The sequence below is a fragment of the Hipposideros armiger genome, unplaced genomic scaffold, assembly GCF_001890085.2.
Source record: "Hipposideros armiger isolate ML-2016 unplaced genomic scaffold, ASM189008v1 scaffold_191, whole genome shotgun sequence".
Classification (NCBI taxonomy): domain Eukaryota; kingdom Metazoa; phylum Chordata; class Mammalia; order Chiroptera; family Hipposideridae; genus Hipposideros; species Hipposideros armiger.
In genome coordinates this window covers 1,649,360-1,664,648 of record NW_017731541.1, presented here as the reverse complement: position 1 = coordinate 1,664,648, position 15,289 = coordinate 1,649,360, and the positions used below count along the sequence as shown (strand labels likewise).

At 48.9% G+C, this 15,289-nt stretch overlaps 1 protein-coding gene across 2 annotated transcripts in view; it reads left to right on the top strand.

The window, feature by feature from the left end:
- The window catches only part of COBL (cordon-bleu WH2 repeat protein), a 126,497-nt gene that overhangs the window by 80,024 nt on the left and 31,184 nt on the right, over positions 1 to 15,289 (top strand). The window contains exon 9 of one of the 2 annotated variants that reach the window (XM_019652993.1): positions 264 to 434. The exons of the other annotated variant lie outside the window; for it this stretch is intronic. Coding sequence (XP_019508538.1) covers positions 264 to 434 — 171 coding nt within the window. The remainder of the gene's footprint in view (positions 1 to 263; positions 435 to 15,289) is intronic. 2 annotated transcript variants of the gene reach the window in all.

Genomic DNA, 15,289 nt, shown 5'->3' with positions numbered 1-15,289 from the left:
TTGGAGTTGGTGCTGTGAGGTTAGATTTGGTGCTGAGTGAGGTTGGATTTGGTGCTGTGAGGTTGGATTTGGTGCCCTGTGTGGTTGGAGTTGGTGCTGAGTGAGGTGGGATTTGGTGCCCTGTGTGGTTGGAGTTGGTGCCTGCGAGTCTGCCTCTGGAGCTGTGAGGTTGTCCCTGGTACAGGGGACTGGATGAGGTGCCTCTTGGAGGGCAGGGAGCCTCTGGCTTCCCCTCTGAAGTAACCTCCATTGATTCCATGTAGGTATTGGCCGGCAGGTGCCACAAAAGCCTCCCAGAGGCACTGCTCGGGGTCCCCCCCAGCTAGTGCTCCCCCCGCCCCCACCCTACCCTCCTCCAGACACAGACGCGGCAGAGCCTTTCGGCTTTCCGGGGGAAGGCGCGGCTTCCGAGGCCTCCAACCCGAGACCCACACGTACGTGCCTCCATTTTCTTGTCCATGTGTGTTGACCACTCATCTCTCTGGTCCCCGGTGTCGGGGCTGCTTTCCAGACTTTCCATACTCGCTTGGGATGTTTGTGCCTTTCCTCTCCAGCTTTTTATTCCAAATGCTCAGTGCAGCGTGTCCTGTTTACCAGTGAATGCCATGCAGGAACCTGTAAAAAATGATTTAGCCCATTCATCATTCAGACTGTGGTCAGACTTCGGCCAAGATCATACCGTGTGGGTGGAGACAGTCAGCTGGGTGGAGACAGTCAGTCAGCTGGAGTCTCACAATCCTCAGAGCAGAACTCAGCTCAGCAAGTCTGCAGATGGCGGCGGCCAGCACAGCCCCCCACAGTGATGAGACGTGCAGGTCAGCCCACCGGGCAAGCTGCGAGCACACAGGAGGGCCGTCGTCAAGACCTGGAGGGCTAACGCGTTAGACCCTTGGCCCACGCGGCCAGTGGCCAAGCAGTAGTGCTGTCACTGTGAAGGCACCAGAGGGGACACTGCGGGACTCGAGTGTGGGAAGAGCCAGAAGGAAACCCTCCTTCTGTGTCTGTCTTGTCACATCCTGTCTGAGATCAGGCTCTCCTCATCGTTTCCTGGGATTTCTTTTGGACGATGAGAAACACAACATAGCATTCCCGCCTCCAGCTGTGCAGCAGTTGATGTGTTTAACGGTATAGATACATATAAAGAGGCCATCCTCCATACGCAAGCCCATGTGCGTCTCCATCAGGACCCCCTACTCCCCCCCACCCTGTACAGTGATGTCTCTTCATAAAGCTGGCACGTCCCGGACTGCATTTCCTAGCAGCATAATGTCACTCTGCACTCAGCCCAGTGAGCGGCTGGTGCCCACACGAGTGCTAGAAAGTTCCTGCCTGCCTACCGTTGGACCACTTGGTTCTTTTCCATCCTCTCTGGAAATGATGACTCGCTTACTGCCAGCTTCTGGGGAGAGAAGATAACTGTTGGATTACTTTCTCTAGGCAAAATAATCCTGATTCATTTTATCTTTCTTTACAAATACCTCTCTTCCATCCTTAAAGCGTTTGATCATCTTGACATTGCCCATGCTCCCGAATGCAGATGAATTTTTATAGGGCGTTCAGAAATTCAGGACTAGACGTATCGGTCCCAAAGATGGCAGCTGAGGCTCAGGCAACGCCAAGCGTTGCATCCCTGAATCGAGTGGGTTTGAGCCCCACACACCAAGGCCCTGAGCGTCAGTGGCCACGCCTCGGGCCGCTCCCCTCACCCACAGATGTGCTTCCCTAGGAAACCAGTGAGGGAGGAACAGCGGAGCGAACACTATCAAGCTGAGTACAGCGCACTGGCAGTTAGGGAACGGCCACAAGACCAGGAGCTCTGTGGGGCCTACAGGATGGAAGGGCCAGGCCTCATACACCGTTGCACACTGACCTTGTGCAAAGCCGCAGGCCCCTGGGCCTCCCTGCGTGTGGGGGCCACCGGCCGTGTGTGCCGTCCGCTGGGAAGAGGGGCAAGCAGCGGCCGGGAGGGCGGCTCACAAAGCCCCATGTCGGACTTGAGGAGTAAGGCTCCCTCCCGGTCTCCGGGGCTCTGACAGCGTTGCCCTCTCCTGTGCCTTGCAGACTTTCAAAAAGAGGTGAGAGTAGAGGATGGAGCCGTGCCACAGACTTGGGCCAGCCAAGACGACACTCACTTTCTTCTCGCCACATGGCGCTGTGTCCCCTTTCACGTCCCCATGTAAACCCTTCCCGTGAGCGTACTCTCCCAGATCCGTGTCGTCCAGAGCATCCCCGGCCCCCCTTCTCCTCCTCTGCACGCCCACAGATAGGCCAGTTCTCCAAGGAAGAACAGGTGGGCAGGAGACAGGGGCCCTATGAGGATCCCGTCCCCGCGGGACCGGGCTCCCCCAGTGTTTGTCCTGCCCCTGTCCCCTGGCTGCTGGTGCCCTGGAAGTCAGTGCGTCCAACATGAGCGTCTGTCTTTCCTAATGAGCAGAGCTGCCTGACCCCTGACCAGTGGCTGGCACAGCATTCAACACGGGCTCTCCTGCCCGGCCAGGCAGAAGGCAACTCGCCTCTTTGATTCAGGTCTTGAAAGATGTTAAGGAAAATGAATCCTTTGTTGTCATTTGTTTTATTTTTCCCACGTTGAAACCTGGGTGTACTTTCCCATCTCAAGGGAGCAGTAGATTGTTAGCTCATAAAATGTTTCATGGGACTGTCTGCCCCTCGCTGGCGTCTGCACCTCACTACGCTCCCACTCAAACTCCTGGTTCTTTCTAGCTGCAGAAGCTCAGTAGGTTGGTCACAAACCCGTGTATATCTCCTCCTGGGTTCCATGTTAGGCCTGTGTCCCTTGTAAAAGAAACGGTGTGTTCATGGTGGAAACTTACCGAGTACCCATGAGGACCAGGTGGTCCACGTGGCGTCTGACATGAGTTCTCTCTCAGCCCACACCACTGCTCTGCCATTGGGAGAAACTGAGCCAGAGAATTATGTCATGGGCCCAGGGCCTTACCACAGAATCGGTACAGCGGGAACGCTCAGTACGGCACCTCGGGCCCTCAAGCTTTCTTTTCAGTCGTTTCCTGGTCTGGCTGTTAGGGTGCCTTCAGCTGTGTGGTGGGTACCTCTAACGTGGTTCCCAGTGACCCCCATTCCCTGTGGTCACCCCTTTGTGTAACCTCCCCTTGAACATGGAAAGGGTTTAGTGACTCCTGTCTAATGAACAGAATATGGCAGAAGTAGCGGCATGTCTCTTATCACTTGTGAGATTAGGTAACAGGAGACCGTGGCTTCTGTCCTGGGCGCCCTCTCTCACTCACTCACTCTGGGAGAAGCCAGCTGCCATGTTCGGAGCTGCTGTCTGGAGAGATCCCCATGCAAAGGGCTGGGAGGGGTCACCCCGCCACCGGCCGGGGAGGAGCGAAAGCCCTCAGGCCACTGACTGTGAGAGCTGCGTCCGGCCAACGGCCACTGGGGTGACCAGGAAGCGGATCCTGTCTCAGCAGGGCCCCCAGTTGAGACCACAGCTTTAACTGACACCTTGATGACAGCCTGAGAGACCACGAGTGGGAGGCACCCCGCTATGCTGTGCCCAATTCCAGACCCATAGACGCTGAGGGTGATCAGTGCTCAATGTTTGAATAACCCTCTAAGGTTTGAGGTAATTTGCTCTGTAGCAATTGATAGCTAATACAAATTACAAGTAAGAGAACCCCGTCTCAAATCTACTTACAGTTAGGGCGGTCTTATCTCCTGCACCAGGAATCTCAGCGTGGAGCAGACTTCATGTTGGTTAAATCTGAAGCCGGAAGTTGCCAGGGCTCCAGGTTCGTTCCGTCTCTTCTCTGTGTCGTCTTTGGGGCTGACCCCTCCTCAGGCTGGTACTGACGGGGCTGAGGCTGCTCCAGGCGTCACCTCCAGATGCCAGAATCTGCAGAGGAGGAAGACACACTATCTCTTCTAATAGTTTTGTGGGAAAAGGCAACTGCCCCCAGAAACCCCCACCTGCAGCTTCTGCCGTGTCTCACTGACCGCAGCTGAGTAATACACAGACCCAGTCCCTGGGGTGAAGGCAGTCACTCTAGGAGAGGCAGCCCCGTGCCAACGGCCGGCCATCAGGTCAGCTGCCTCTGAGGTGTATGGAGGTCAGCTCTGCAGCCCTGTTAACAGGAAATGTGGGGAACACACACCTCGTGAACAGCCAGCAGTGTCCCCTAGCCGGGTGGCAGCCCCCAGCTTGGTTGCTGCACAGAGGTGGTGAGGCATTGTTATAGATAAGTAGGTGCAGCAAGGGGACTGTGTGCCCCTGGTAAAGTCAAGTGGGTGACGCAAAGGCAGTGTGGCCAAGCACCTGAAAGTCAGAAGTCTCCAAGGAACCGTCCTCCTCAAAGGACAATTTAAATGTAGGACTGGCCACGCCAGGCCTGGCCTCCACCTCCATTTGTCATTTCCTGCTTTTGCAGACCAGAGGAGATGCCGGAAATGCCCCTGACGTTAGGATATGCCCACTTAGTACCTGTGGACTACAGAGTCTGGTTTCTCCACAATCTTAGTAGCTACGAGGATGACAGAATCGGGTTGGTGAAGTTATGTCTGACCTATAAATATTTGGAATCCTGTATCTCATTTAAAAACACTTTCTGCTATAAGAAGCATACTTTTGTCCCTTCCAAAGTGAGCTTATAGTAGACACAACACAGCCTTTCTGAAGTCACCCTGGGGCGAGTGGGAAGCGGTGTGTGCCAAGGACTTGCTCTCTGCCGTCGCCTGTGCAGGGTTGCAGCTCCCCTTTGCCTGATCTGTGCTGTCAGCTCCTGTCTGGCAGCCCTGGCTAGGTCAAGGTCAGCTGGTAGAGTCCAAGTTGGTAAATACTTACTGCACGTGTGGGAGGAGAATGGCTAAGCTGTGTCACCTCTCAAAGCCTATGGCACAGAGGTCATCGTGACTGGGTCTGTGGAAATGTGTTTGAGCTTTTTTGGTGTAATCATAGTAACAGTGGAATAGTGGTTCCCTGCTCTGTGTTCTATTATCTTTTTGTTTCTTTTTAATATGATTGCGTATTGCCCTTCAGATAGTTAATAACGACCATGGCTGCTTTGTGTGCATGTCTAAACCAGTGTAATTGTGCGTATGCATTTTTTTGCTCGTAACTTTCTAACCAGGTTGCTGTCTGCTGACATTTGATTTCGGTTGAATCACAGTGATGGAGCCTAACCCACTAATTGCATTGAATTGTTTGTTTATAAGATTTGCAGTTCTGTTTATGATTAGGCTATTAATAAGTCATCAATTTCTTATTCCAATGAGAAGACCCTGGGGATTTAAAAATCAATGCATACAGAGCTCAAATTACAGAACCTCGATTTGCTTTATATTTTTAAAATTAAACTGTCTAGTGACTTTCATTTTTTTATACATTTTCCTACACCAGCCTTGAGCAAATCAATCTTTCCGTGGGCATACGTTTCCAGGGTAATTGGCAAAGAATTTTAAAGGCGTAGAGTGAAAATGGGCCATTGTCTCCTGTTCTAAATAATGTGTAGAGTTAAAGCACCCCCATTGACAACCACTGTGATGTTTCTAGCCAATTTGTTTTCAGTTTGTGAACAAGTATCTCAATCTAAGGAACTTTAAGGAAATTCTAAAGTAAGGAAAATAAAATGAGAGAAATAAGCTAACCATTTTCAATGAGAATATAATAATTTGAGCTTGCCGAATATAAAATTAACAATAACCACAACAATAACTCCCATTATAGGCAGTCTGACTCAGCAGAACCGAGAATCTGGAAATATTTTGGGTACTGCTCTGTGGTTTGCTGGCATATGGCTGCAGTCAAACCCCTCACTCCCAGACCAGATGCTGACTGAAGACTCAGCTCACTGGATAGCCATGAGCTCGCCTGAGCGGAGAGCATAAAGCTTAGATGACAGGACATGCCCCTTGAATTGGGACCAATCCTCCTGAAAGTCACCTAACATTGTACTCTAAAAGTTGAACCAAAAATTAAACACATTTTCTGCTTCGAAACAAAGTAGTTCATTCTAAAGCTGTGACACAAACACAGTTCTGGGACTGTTGTTTGTCCTGGAAGCACCTCTGCAATCCCACAGGTGTGTGGGCTTCAGCCCAAGCCCGGGGAAGGCTCTCACCCTTGTCCAGTATTTATTTGCTGCTTTCTGTTCTATGACAACAGAACTAGGCACACAGCTGCTCCTGGTGCCAAAAGAAAGGGCCCAGCATCCAGGCCAGCAGGAGGTGGCTGGTGAGCAAGTGGCCCTTCTCATAAAGTGGAAGCAAATCGGCGACTGGGGGAGCAGAGTCTGTCCCTCCTCAGAAGGACATTCAGGAAAATGGAACTGATATTTTAGCCTGCCATAACTGTACCTCAAAACCCACTAAATTCACCCAATACAAACAACAGAGTGAATGCTCCTTAGACGCAAAGCAGTGAAAATCATGATAGAAAATCATGATAGAGCTATATAGAACATTAAAAAAAAACTATGCACTTATTTCCTTTTGCTAATTATTTTTTAGCCCTTTATTCACAAGCTACTATGTCCCTGACTTGAGAGAGAATTGAAGAGCTTAGTGACAACTCAGTGGAGCAGGTGAGAAGAGCTTGCTGAAATGTTAAGAATTTTTAAGCCAGTGGCTAAACAGAACCATTACTAAAAGTAAATTATGTAAGCTTACGATTAAATACATAATATTAAAACCAAAGGTAACAAATACTGAAAACTCATCACTTCCTAATTATTTTACTACCTTTTACCATGTCTATGGTCTTGAGGTTACCTACATATATTGAATATGATTCAATATATATATGATACAATATGATTCAATAGTATATAAAATCCTATGTAGCACTGCGGTACTGTTCATCTCTTCCCAACACCACATTCAGCAGCTGATGTCAACAGCTGGTGATCAGCCGTGGAGGGAGTATTTACACCATGGCAACTGGCAAAGGTTGCGAATCAGGGCTTGATTTGTTGCCATGTTGATTGTCTAGATGTAAGAGAGTGATTGGGAAATTTTAATAAGGCAGATTAAATTTTAAAAGCATGTCTTATCAGAAGCCAATGCATTGTGCAGAGCACAGAAAAAGTTGAAGAATTATTCTTCCATCTTTCAAAAACCATTATTTGATTCAGCAGCTATTCAAGTGATTGACAAACAAGCCAAATCCCAACATATGTGTTCGAGTTTCATGATCATCTTATTCCCTAACATAAAATTACTAGTCTATATTCAAGTTGAAACTATGCATATTTGTCAATATTAATAATAGGTTGGCTACAGATTTTAAAAATGGGCAAAAATTAATGAAAGCATTCTGTGAGAATCAGTGGGTTATAGAGAATTTACAACAGAGTACTGTATATTTTATTTGTACTTGTAAATTTTATGCTATGCATACTTTATATCAGTGAAACTTTACCTATCTACCTACCTATCCATCCATCCCTTTTATTTTTTCCAGAGAGCTGGTTACTAACGATTAACCAGCCTACCACTGCAAAGAAATAACAAATATAAATAAGAATGCTGAAAGGAAGTAAAATTATTTAGATAAAAAAGCTAACAGCAAATTTATTTTTGATATTCATAAGTCACTGCTCACATCTTTGGCTAACACAAATAATCATGAGTGTGTCTCTTGAAACTTTAATTTGCAGCAAAAAATCAAGTTAGGCATAAAAACAGATTTTTTTTTTTTTACATTAAGAGTTCTGAGAACTTCTGGGTTCATGTAAATTTAAGTTCTTCCCAGAAGTAAGGAATGGACTGCTTGATTTTTCAAGAATGGTTCAAGATGTTCATTAATTATCATTCCATTGTTTTCTTAGTTAAAAAGTGCATAGGGCTTGCGAGCCAAGCTTTCCCTTACTGACAAGCGTCTTCCCTTACTGACAAGCGTCTTCTCAACGGTGGTCTTCAGGATTATTAGGAGATGAGAGGAATTCAGGCTCCGCCCTTCTGTATTTTAATTCCTAACCCTGGAGGACTTCGGGGCCTTAAGCTCCTCCCACGTAATGATGACCCTTTGTCAGATGGTCAGTCTCTCGCTGGAGGAAAAAGAGGAGTTGGCTCCTTAAAATCGGTGGGTCTGCACACGCCTTTGCAGCTGACGTCTTTCTCCAGCCCGGCCAGTCAGCCAGCGTTTCCGGACAGAGCGTGAGCCCCGTGCAGTATGGGCACTGTCAAGGTGAGGCTGATCGGCCATGGAGGGCGCCCCAAAGCCGTGTCCTCCTGGAGCTCTGCAAGAGCTCAGGCTTTTCCAAGAGGGAAGACGAGGCCTTTGCCTCCCAGCTGGTCAGCATCTCTGCCCAGAAGGACCTTAGGGTTTCGGGCCAAATCCAAACCATGTCTCTGGACAGCCTAGGGGACAACAGTGAGGGCAGGGATGTAGCTCTTCCCGGGGACAGAGCTGCATAGGTTGAGCCGCTGGACCCTTGTGACAGCTGCCACAAACAAAGACTCAAAGGCCATGCAAGGGGCAGGAGCAGTGTGACTCGGCCGACACCTCACGCTCTGTGCACTGATAAATCCCCAGGGCCTGGAAGGGGAACGGTGAGGGTCGCATTTGTTGTGACGGTGCGTTCATACTTTGCTGTTTATTTCCCCTGCAGTTTATTGCTGTGCGTCATTCCCTAGTCACGCCAAGCGCTACTGACGACGGCCCTTGCAGGAGCTCCACCCTCCGACTTCTGGTCCTCCTGTCCTGACTCTGTCGTTCTCCGTGTGACAGGGTCTCGTGTACACCGCAGTTTACTCTCTTTAGAATTTACAGACGAGTGCGTCAACAGCAGAGACTTGTTTGACCAAGGTTCCTATTTCCTTGTAGGAGGCAAAGTATTTTATATGTAAACTCTAGGTTGATCATACTGACCTGTCTGAAATCCTCCTTTCATTAGGATACATGGATATGTTTTTATTAAGAACCTTGTTTTATTTTAATTCATTATTCATGCATATTTCTCTTATTCGATATTCGGTTGAAGAATGTCTTCCCAGTTTTCCTTTAAACGCGATTGTGTCCATAAATTGACCAGCGTAGTCAGTTTGGGCAGGACTGGAATATTCTGTCTGCCTGGTAAAACCCAGAGCCTGAACACATGACCTGTGCATATAACCTGCAGGACCTCGAACTCACGGTTCATAGAGACAGCACAGGGGCTCGTAGGACCCAACTTCTTTGTATGTATCTTTCAGGTTTTCCTGTTACTGTGTCCCCGCGGTTTAAATAGTTTACAAAAAGAAAACCAAGGAAGAAGGATGTACCTCATGTCACCTACTCATTATGCATTCGGCCCTTCACCCACTGGTTCACCAAACATTGAACTTGCTCGATGCCAGCCCTTATGACAACTTTGGGGCTGTTAGAGTAAGTGGCACATGGCTCTTTCCTTGGATTTTACTTACCTGTGGCTTCCAGGTGAAAGAAAGTGAGGTAGCTCCATTTGACAAATGCTAGTCTGGAGGTCTGTACAAGTGGTAAAGATGCCCTCGGGCATGACATCCTTGTCCCGTGGGGGCAGGGCCTGCTTTGCCTAGAGTGTAGGATTCTTCCCCATTGTGAGAAAACCCACCAAGATACTGAGACCCAGTCATTACCTGAGCTGTCCTGAGACAGACAGAGCAGGTGAAAATAACCATGTTAAGATTCAGGATTTAGGGGGGAAAAAACGTGCTTGCTTTGACTTATTATTGTGCAGAGACAGTTGAACTGAAGGGTCTTGTCATGTTTCTCTCCAAAAGATTTTTTTTAATGATATTGCTCAAAGTAAGAAAAAAGAATCAATGAGTGTTTTTTACTTGTCTGACTGTTGTCTGGTTGATCACATTGAAAGTATTAGCGATGACTAATGTAGAAATCATCACCGCTGATACTGGTATTAATAATAAAGAAATATAAGCTAGAGCTTACAGAACTAGATAACTAGAGCTATATATAACCAATCTAGTGCCATGTATTGGTGGGAAAAAAAACACAGCAAGATACAGAAATTACAAGGAAACAGAACAAGTTAGAAAGTGCCTCTCTTTTTTTTTTTGCATTGAAATAAAGAACTTTTGTCTGATAAGTAGCCGTCATTTGACCTCAAATCATTAAGTGGGGAAAGTGTAAACAAGAAAAGGTAATGTTTACCTAAATGTTGGGGAAAGCACCAGGATTTATGACCCAGACTTTAAAGATTGTAGAAGATTGTATATAATTACAGCAATTAGCATTTGTGCAAGAAGTAACTATTAGGCTGAAGAAAGATGGCAGTAGGAAGTCTAAAGGCAGAAAGGAGAAGAACAGGGTAAAGTGATACTGCTCTTAGAATTATTGGTTAGGGAGACAGAAAATACAATGAGAAGGATACATTCAACCCTGTTGAAAAACAGAGGATGTAGACGTGGGGGATGGGTAAGCAACCCAGTGAAGCTGGACAGACTGACATGAGTGAGGAAGGACTGTACCACGGCGCCTCTGATTTGCTGGACCATGAAGTCAGCTGGAGACGTGAACTCTAGACAGCACCTCAGGGGTCCCTGTCACCAAGATGGCCTGATACTCAGCCTCAGGGCAATTCGATGAACAAGTTTTAGCAATCTCCATAGGTCATGACACCGCTAACCAGCGTTAGAATCTTCTAGCAATCAGACAGATTTTTTTTTTTTCCTGCAAAGCCCTCGCATTTCAGAGATGTCTCCATTTCTGGTTCACTTCAGGACCGTCCCTCCATGGGGGTCATTCATGCTCCTTGTAAGCCAACACGAGAACTAGCTGTTTCTTTTCTCCATAATGTGACCCATACAATCAAGAGTTACACTAAAAGCACACACATTTGAGGTAGTTCCCATTTTCTGGCCAAGAAGACACAAATTGGGCGACCCGATGACTGGCCTGTACCCATGAAGTTCACAGGGGTCCCTCAGGAAGACCAGGTGTGCAGCGAATGTGAACATAAAGCACACGTTGACTGTATTATCAGTCATCTACCACTGGCAGAAGTTCTTCAGGTCTCCCCAGAGAGTCACTGTCAGCAGTGACAATGGGACGTGCTGTAGTTTGTAATCTGTAGTCCAGTTTGTGTGATAAGATATACCTTCTCACTTCACAGGTGCTTTTGACCTTTGTATGTTACAATTCTGAAATTATTTAATTGTAAACAAAAGGTCCTAGTTCTGCAGATGCAACGGTTTAGACAAGTCTGAGTACAGTTTACTCACTGGCGTTGTTTTAGCATCCATTGTAAGCAGTCACAGGCCACATCTGTGTTTGTGATGCTTATCAACTGCTAATCCTCACAGTTTTCATGCTAATTTGGGTCCCTGACATGATACTGTTTGTTCCCAACTTTCATAACTCAGGTAATCTGATTACAACATGTCCGTGTGCAGACTAACGTGTTCCATGGCAAAACAAGCCTTCCTACTACCTTAGGGGTAGGATTACATCTTCTGAATGTAACGAGGGGAGGTGAGGGCCCTTCACGCAATAGTGGAGGTGTCTTGGGGCAGCTCAACTGAGGCAGCTCAACCGATTATAAATCGTCCAGGAATTAGCCCATTCCCACAGCACCCGTCCATCTCTTGCCTGAGTCGTGTGTGTGTGTGTGTGTGAACTGTTTCTTCATTCATGCCCAATAAATGCAGAGGAGAAACAACCCAGAATAGTTTGCTCCCTCTTAGTCGCCATGGTGAAATGACAACAAGCAAACTTCAAAGGCCTCCGTGAGGACGAAGGTCCAAGTCTTAAAAGACTGAGACTCAGCGTTATCTGTGGTCTTAGATCCCAAGCTTGATTTGACACCAGTAGCAACACAGAAACGGTAGCCCTTCTACCAAACATTCTCTTCCCTGGAAACTACGGGATTAAACTTATCATCACTTTCTGTGTTTACTGTGCTCTTAAATGCTTTATGTAACTCTTCTTTTTCCTCCTTCTTAAGACACTAATAAACTTTTACGACTATGGATGAAACTGTGTAAAAGTCAGAAGGTGGTGTCTGCCCATATCCTTCAGTAAGGAAAAAGAAAAACCCCAAACGAAATGAGAGCTTTTGAGGTCATTCAGACTGGCTGTGTTGTTTCCAGGGTGACAAATCTGCTCTCTGGTTTTAGGGAGGAAAGTGTGGGGTGGGGTAAGACCAAACCGCGATCTAAATCCGAATGCAGTCGCCAGTGTAGACCACACGATCTTTGGCCTGTAAAGAACTCGGGATATAGAGGAAACATCTGGGTGTGTTTCATATGGATAAGACGTGGCCGTGAGGAATATACAGGCTTCCTAAATAGCACAAGTTCTAAACCCAAAGGGGAAAATGGGGTATAGATGCCATATCTGGCCCACACATGTGTCCCCTTGGGTGGATGAAGGTTCCTGTGTTAGGTGGGGTTTGCCTTAAAGCCCTGTGTCCTCTGGACTGTGAAGCGCCTCCCTGTTGGCTCTGCTTCCTCCAGGGCTGGGGGCTCACCATGTACCGTGCCCCCCAATTCCCCTACCATGGGGCTCCCTGTGAGTTCTCACTACTCTCCGTCTGTTGTTTTCACAGTAGGAGAATGAGGGACACGTGATGGTGTTTCACAGGCAGGCTCCTGGCCGCCGTGGGCAGAAATGGAAATAAGAAAACCGACAGAAATGCAGGTTCCAGGAAAACAAGGGGCAGCGGGGTTCTTGGCAGAAGTAAGGGCAGTGGGCACCCTGGCCTGTGTCTCTCATTGACGTCTCCTGCCCAACTCCTGCAGCTCGCCTGGCGGCCTCTCTCGCCATCCTCTCTCTCCCCACCCCGTCTTCTCCCCTGCAGGCAAACCCCAAATCTGCACCCACCCTGTGGCGCTGACAGAGCTGGGAGGGAGTGCCCTGACGGCAGGGTGGCCTGGCATGTGTGCCAGCGGCCCCTTTTCCTGTCCGTTTCACCTCCCAGTTGTCACAGGCGTAAGAACAGAGTGATGCCCTGCTGAGGGCGGGGGCGTGCTCAGTGTGAAGGTCACTCCCTGGACAGCTGGCCTGGACTCGGGGCCTTCGAGCTCCGTGACCGTTACACCCGAAGACACAGTTCTCTGAGTTCAGTGACTATGAAAGAGCAGTACATGGTTTGAAACTGAGATTTTCAGTCTGTAGTCGTGGAATTCTAAGTCTCCACTTAATATTGCAAGTCGAAGTATAGGAAGAAAACGGATGGGACTTAGCAGTTTATGTTTTATTTTGTAACCTTCTAACAGCTTTACTGGCGTATATTTGGCACACAAAAACCTGCATATGTGTAAAGAAGATATACCATTTGATAAGTTTTGACACTTGAAACCATCAGCATAAACAAGACAGTGAACACATCCAGCAGCCGTACATCTCCTCGTGTCCTTTTGTGCTTGTTTTGAGTCTGTGTGTGTGTGTGTGTGTGTGTCTGTCTGTCTGTCTGTCTGTGTGTGTGCAAATTAAACATCGGACACATTAGTTGTGACAGTACTGTTAAGCCTAATGGGGAAAGCTAGCAAAATGTAATTTTTAACAATGCAAATTCCAAATTAATTGAGAAGTGGAACTCTGCTATAGCTAATTAGTGAAGTGTTAAAATGCAGCCAGTCGCATGGAAGCTGGATGCGGTGATAAACTTGCGATTGATCTGACCGCAGGGGAATCCAGTCCCATTTTCAGCCAGAGCAGTCGTTTGAACACCTCGTTTGTGGAGTGTAAATACACACATGCATGTGCACACACGAGCCACTGAGCTAGTTCTCCTATATCCACAGTTTCAAGAGGAAACAAAAGATTGCCCCCAGCTGCGTCATTTTCCCCTGCGAAGGAGGCACGAGTGTGCGAGCTAAGCCACGTCCTCTGTGGCTCTGTCCCGGCTCCGGGAGTACTGACCTGGCCTGACTCCAGTCAACGCCCCTGGCCAGGCTCCACTGCAGGCCCCCCTCCTAGAGGAGTGGAGCTTCCTGGGTAACTGGTGGCTCCCGCCCCCCTGGGCTCCTTTCACCCACCAGGGGGAACCCTGACTCCCCCACTGATGGTCAGACTTGAGAAAGAAACAAAAGTCCCTAAAGAAGCGAAGGGCTTTGAGATTCTGCCAGGGTTTTGTTGTGACAGTCACACCCCACCCAGCAGGCTCAGTGACTGCATTCAGAGCGTGAGCCCCTCTTTCCAAGGAAGGGGAGGTGAGGCCAGAAAAGTGTGACTCCCCTGAGATCTCACAACTGGGGAGGCCTGTGCTCAGAGGAAAGTCTCCGAGCGCGATTGCTGGTGTGATGATGGGACCTAAAAAGGAACAAGATTGGTGTGTGTGTGATTACATCTCTCTCTCTATCAACCTATCCCTGTCTCTATCTCTATCTCTCTATATACAAACATGCAGTATGAATAGAGAACAGTGTGCAGTGATGGTAGCCAAGCTGCAGGCTCAGCTCCACACCCACACCCACCCACACCCCCACTCACCCACAGCCCCGCTCACCTACACCCACACTCACCCACACCCCCACTCACCCACACCCACACCCCCACTCACCCACACCCACACCCCCACTCACCCACACCCACACTCACCCACACACAATATATTCCTGAGCCCAGTGCCTGGCTCACCAGCCATGTCTGCAGGGACTGTGGACTTGACCCCGTAGCTCTCACCGCTCGGTCACCTGCAGCCTGGCACACGCGGGGCCGGTGAGGACACCACCGGGCTTGCTTCTGTGTGCCCCAGCTCTGCACCAGTGCCGGGCTGCCCAGGAGGGGAGCCTGGGCCCAGGGCCACCGCCAGACAGCTGAGCCGGAGCTCTGAAGGCCTGCACATGCCACCACCGCCCCAAGACAGAGTCCCTGGTGGCAGCCAGGCCCAAAGCTGCCTCAGAGGACATGTTGAGCTGTGCCCATGGCTGAGAAGTAAAAGATCACGTTGCCCTCCAAAAACTTGTGCCTCAGCAGGTGCCCGTGTGTCCGTGTGATGATGAAATACAGAAGAAATAGGCCCTGGTGTCGCCTGGGACTGCAGGCGCTGGCGTCGCCTTGCTTCAACTGGCCGAGTTTCGTTGGGACCCTTGGACCGATGGCTCATGAGCTGCGTCTGCGTCCGCTGGTACTAAGTGGCAGCCTCTGTCCAGGTCTCAGCAGACAGCCCGAGTGCCAGGCCACCAAGGCCCTGTGGTGACACTGCAACTCAGGACTCCGGCCCAGAGCTGGGGATTATGGATGGAGGCATCGGACAGGTAGCTGACCGTCAAGCTTGTCATTTTCTGGCTGCCACCTCTCACAGCCGCGCAGACAGGCAGGACGGGGCGGGTCGTGTTGCCCCCACACCCCGGCCGTGTCTGCTGTTCCAGTCATCACTCCATCAGGTGCACC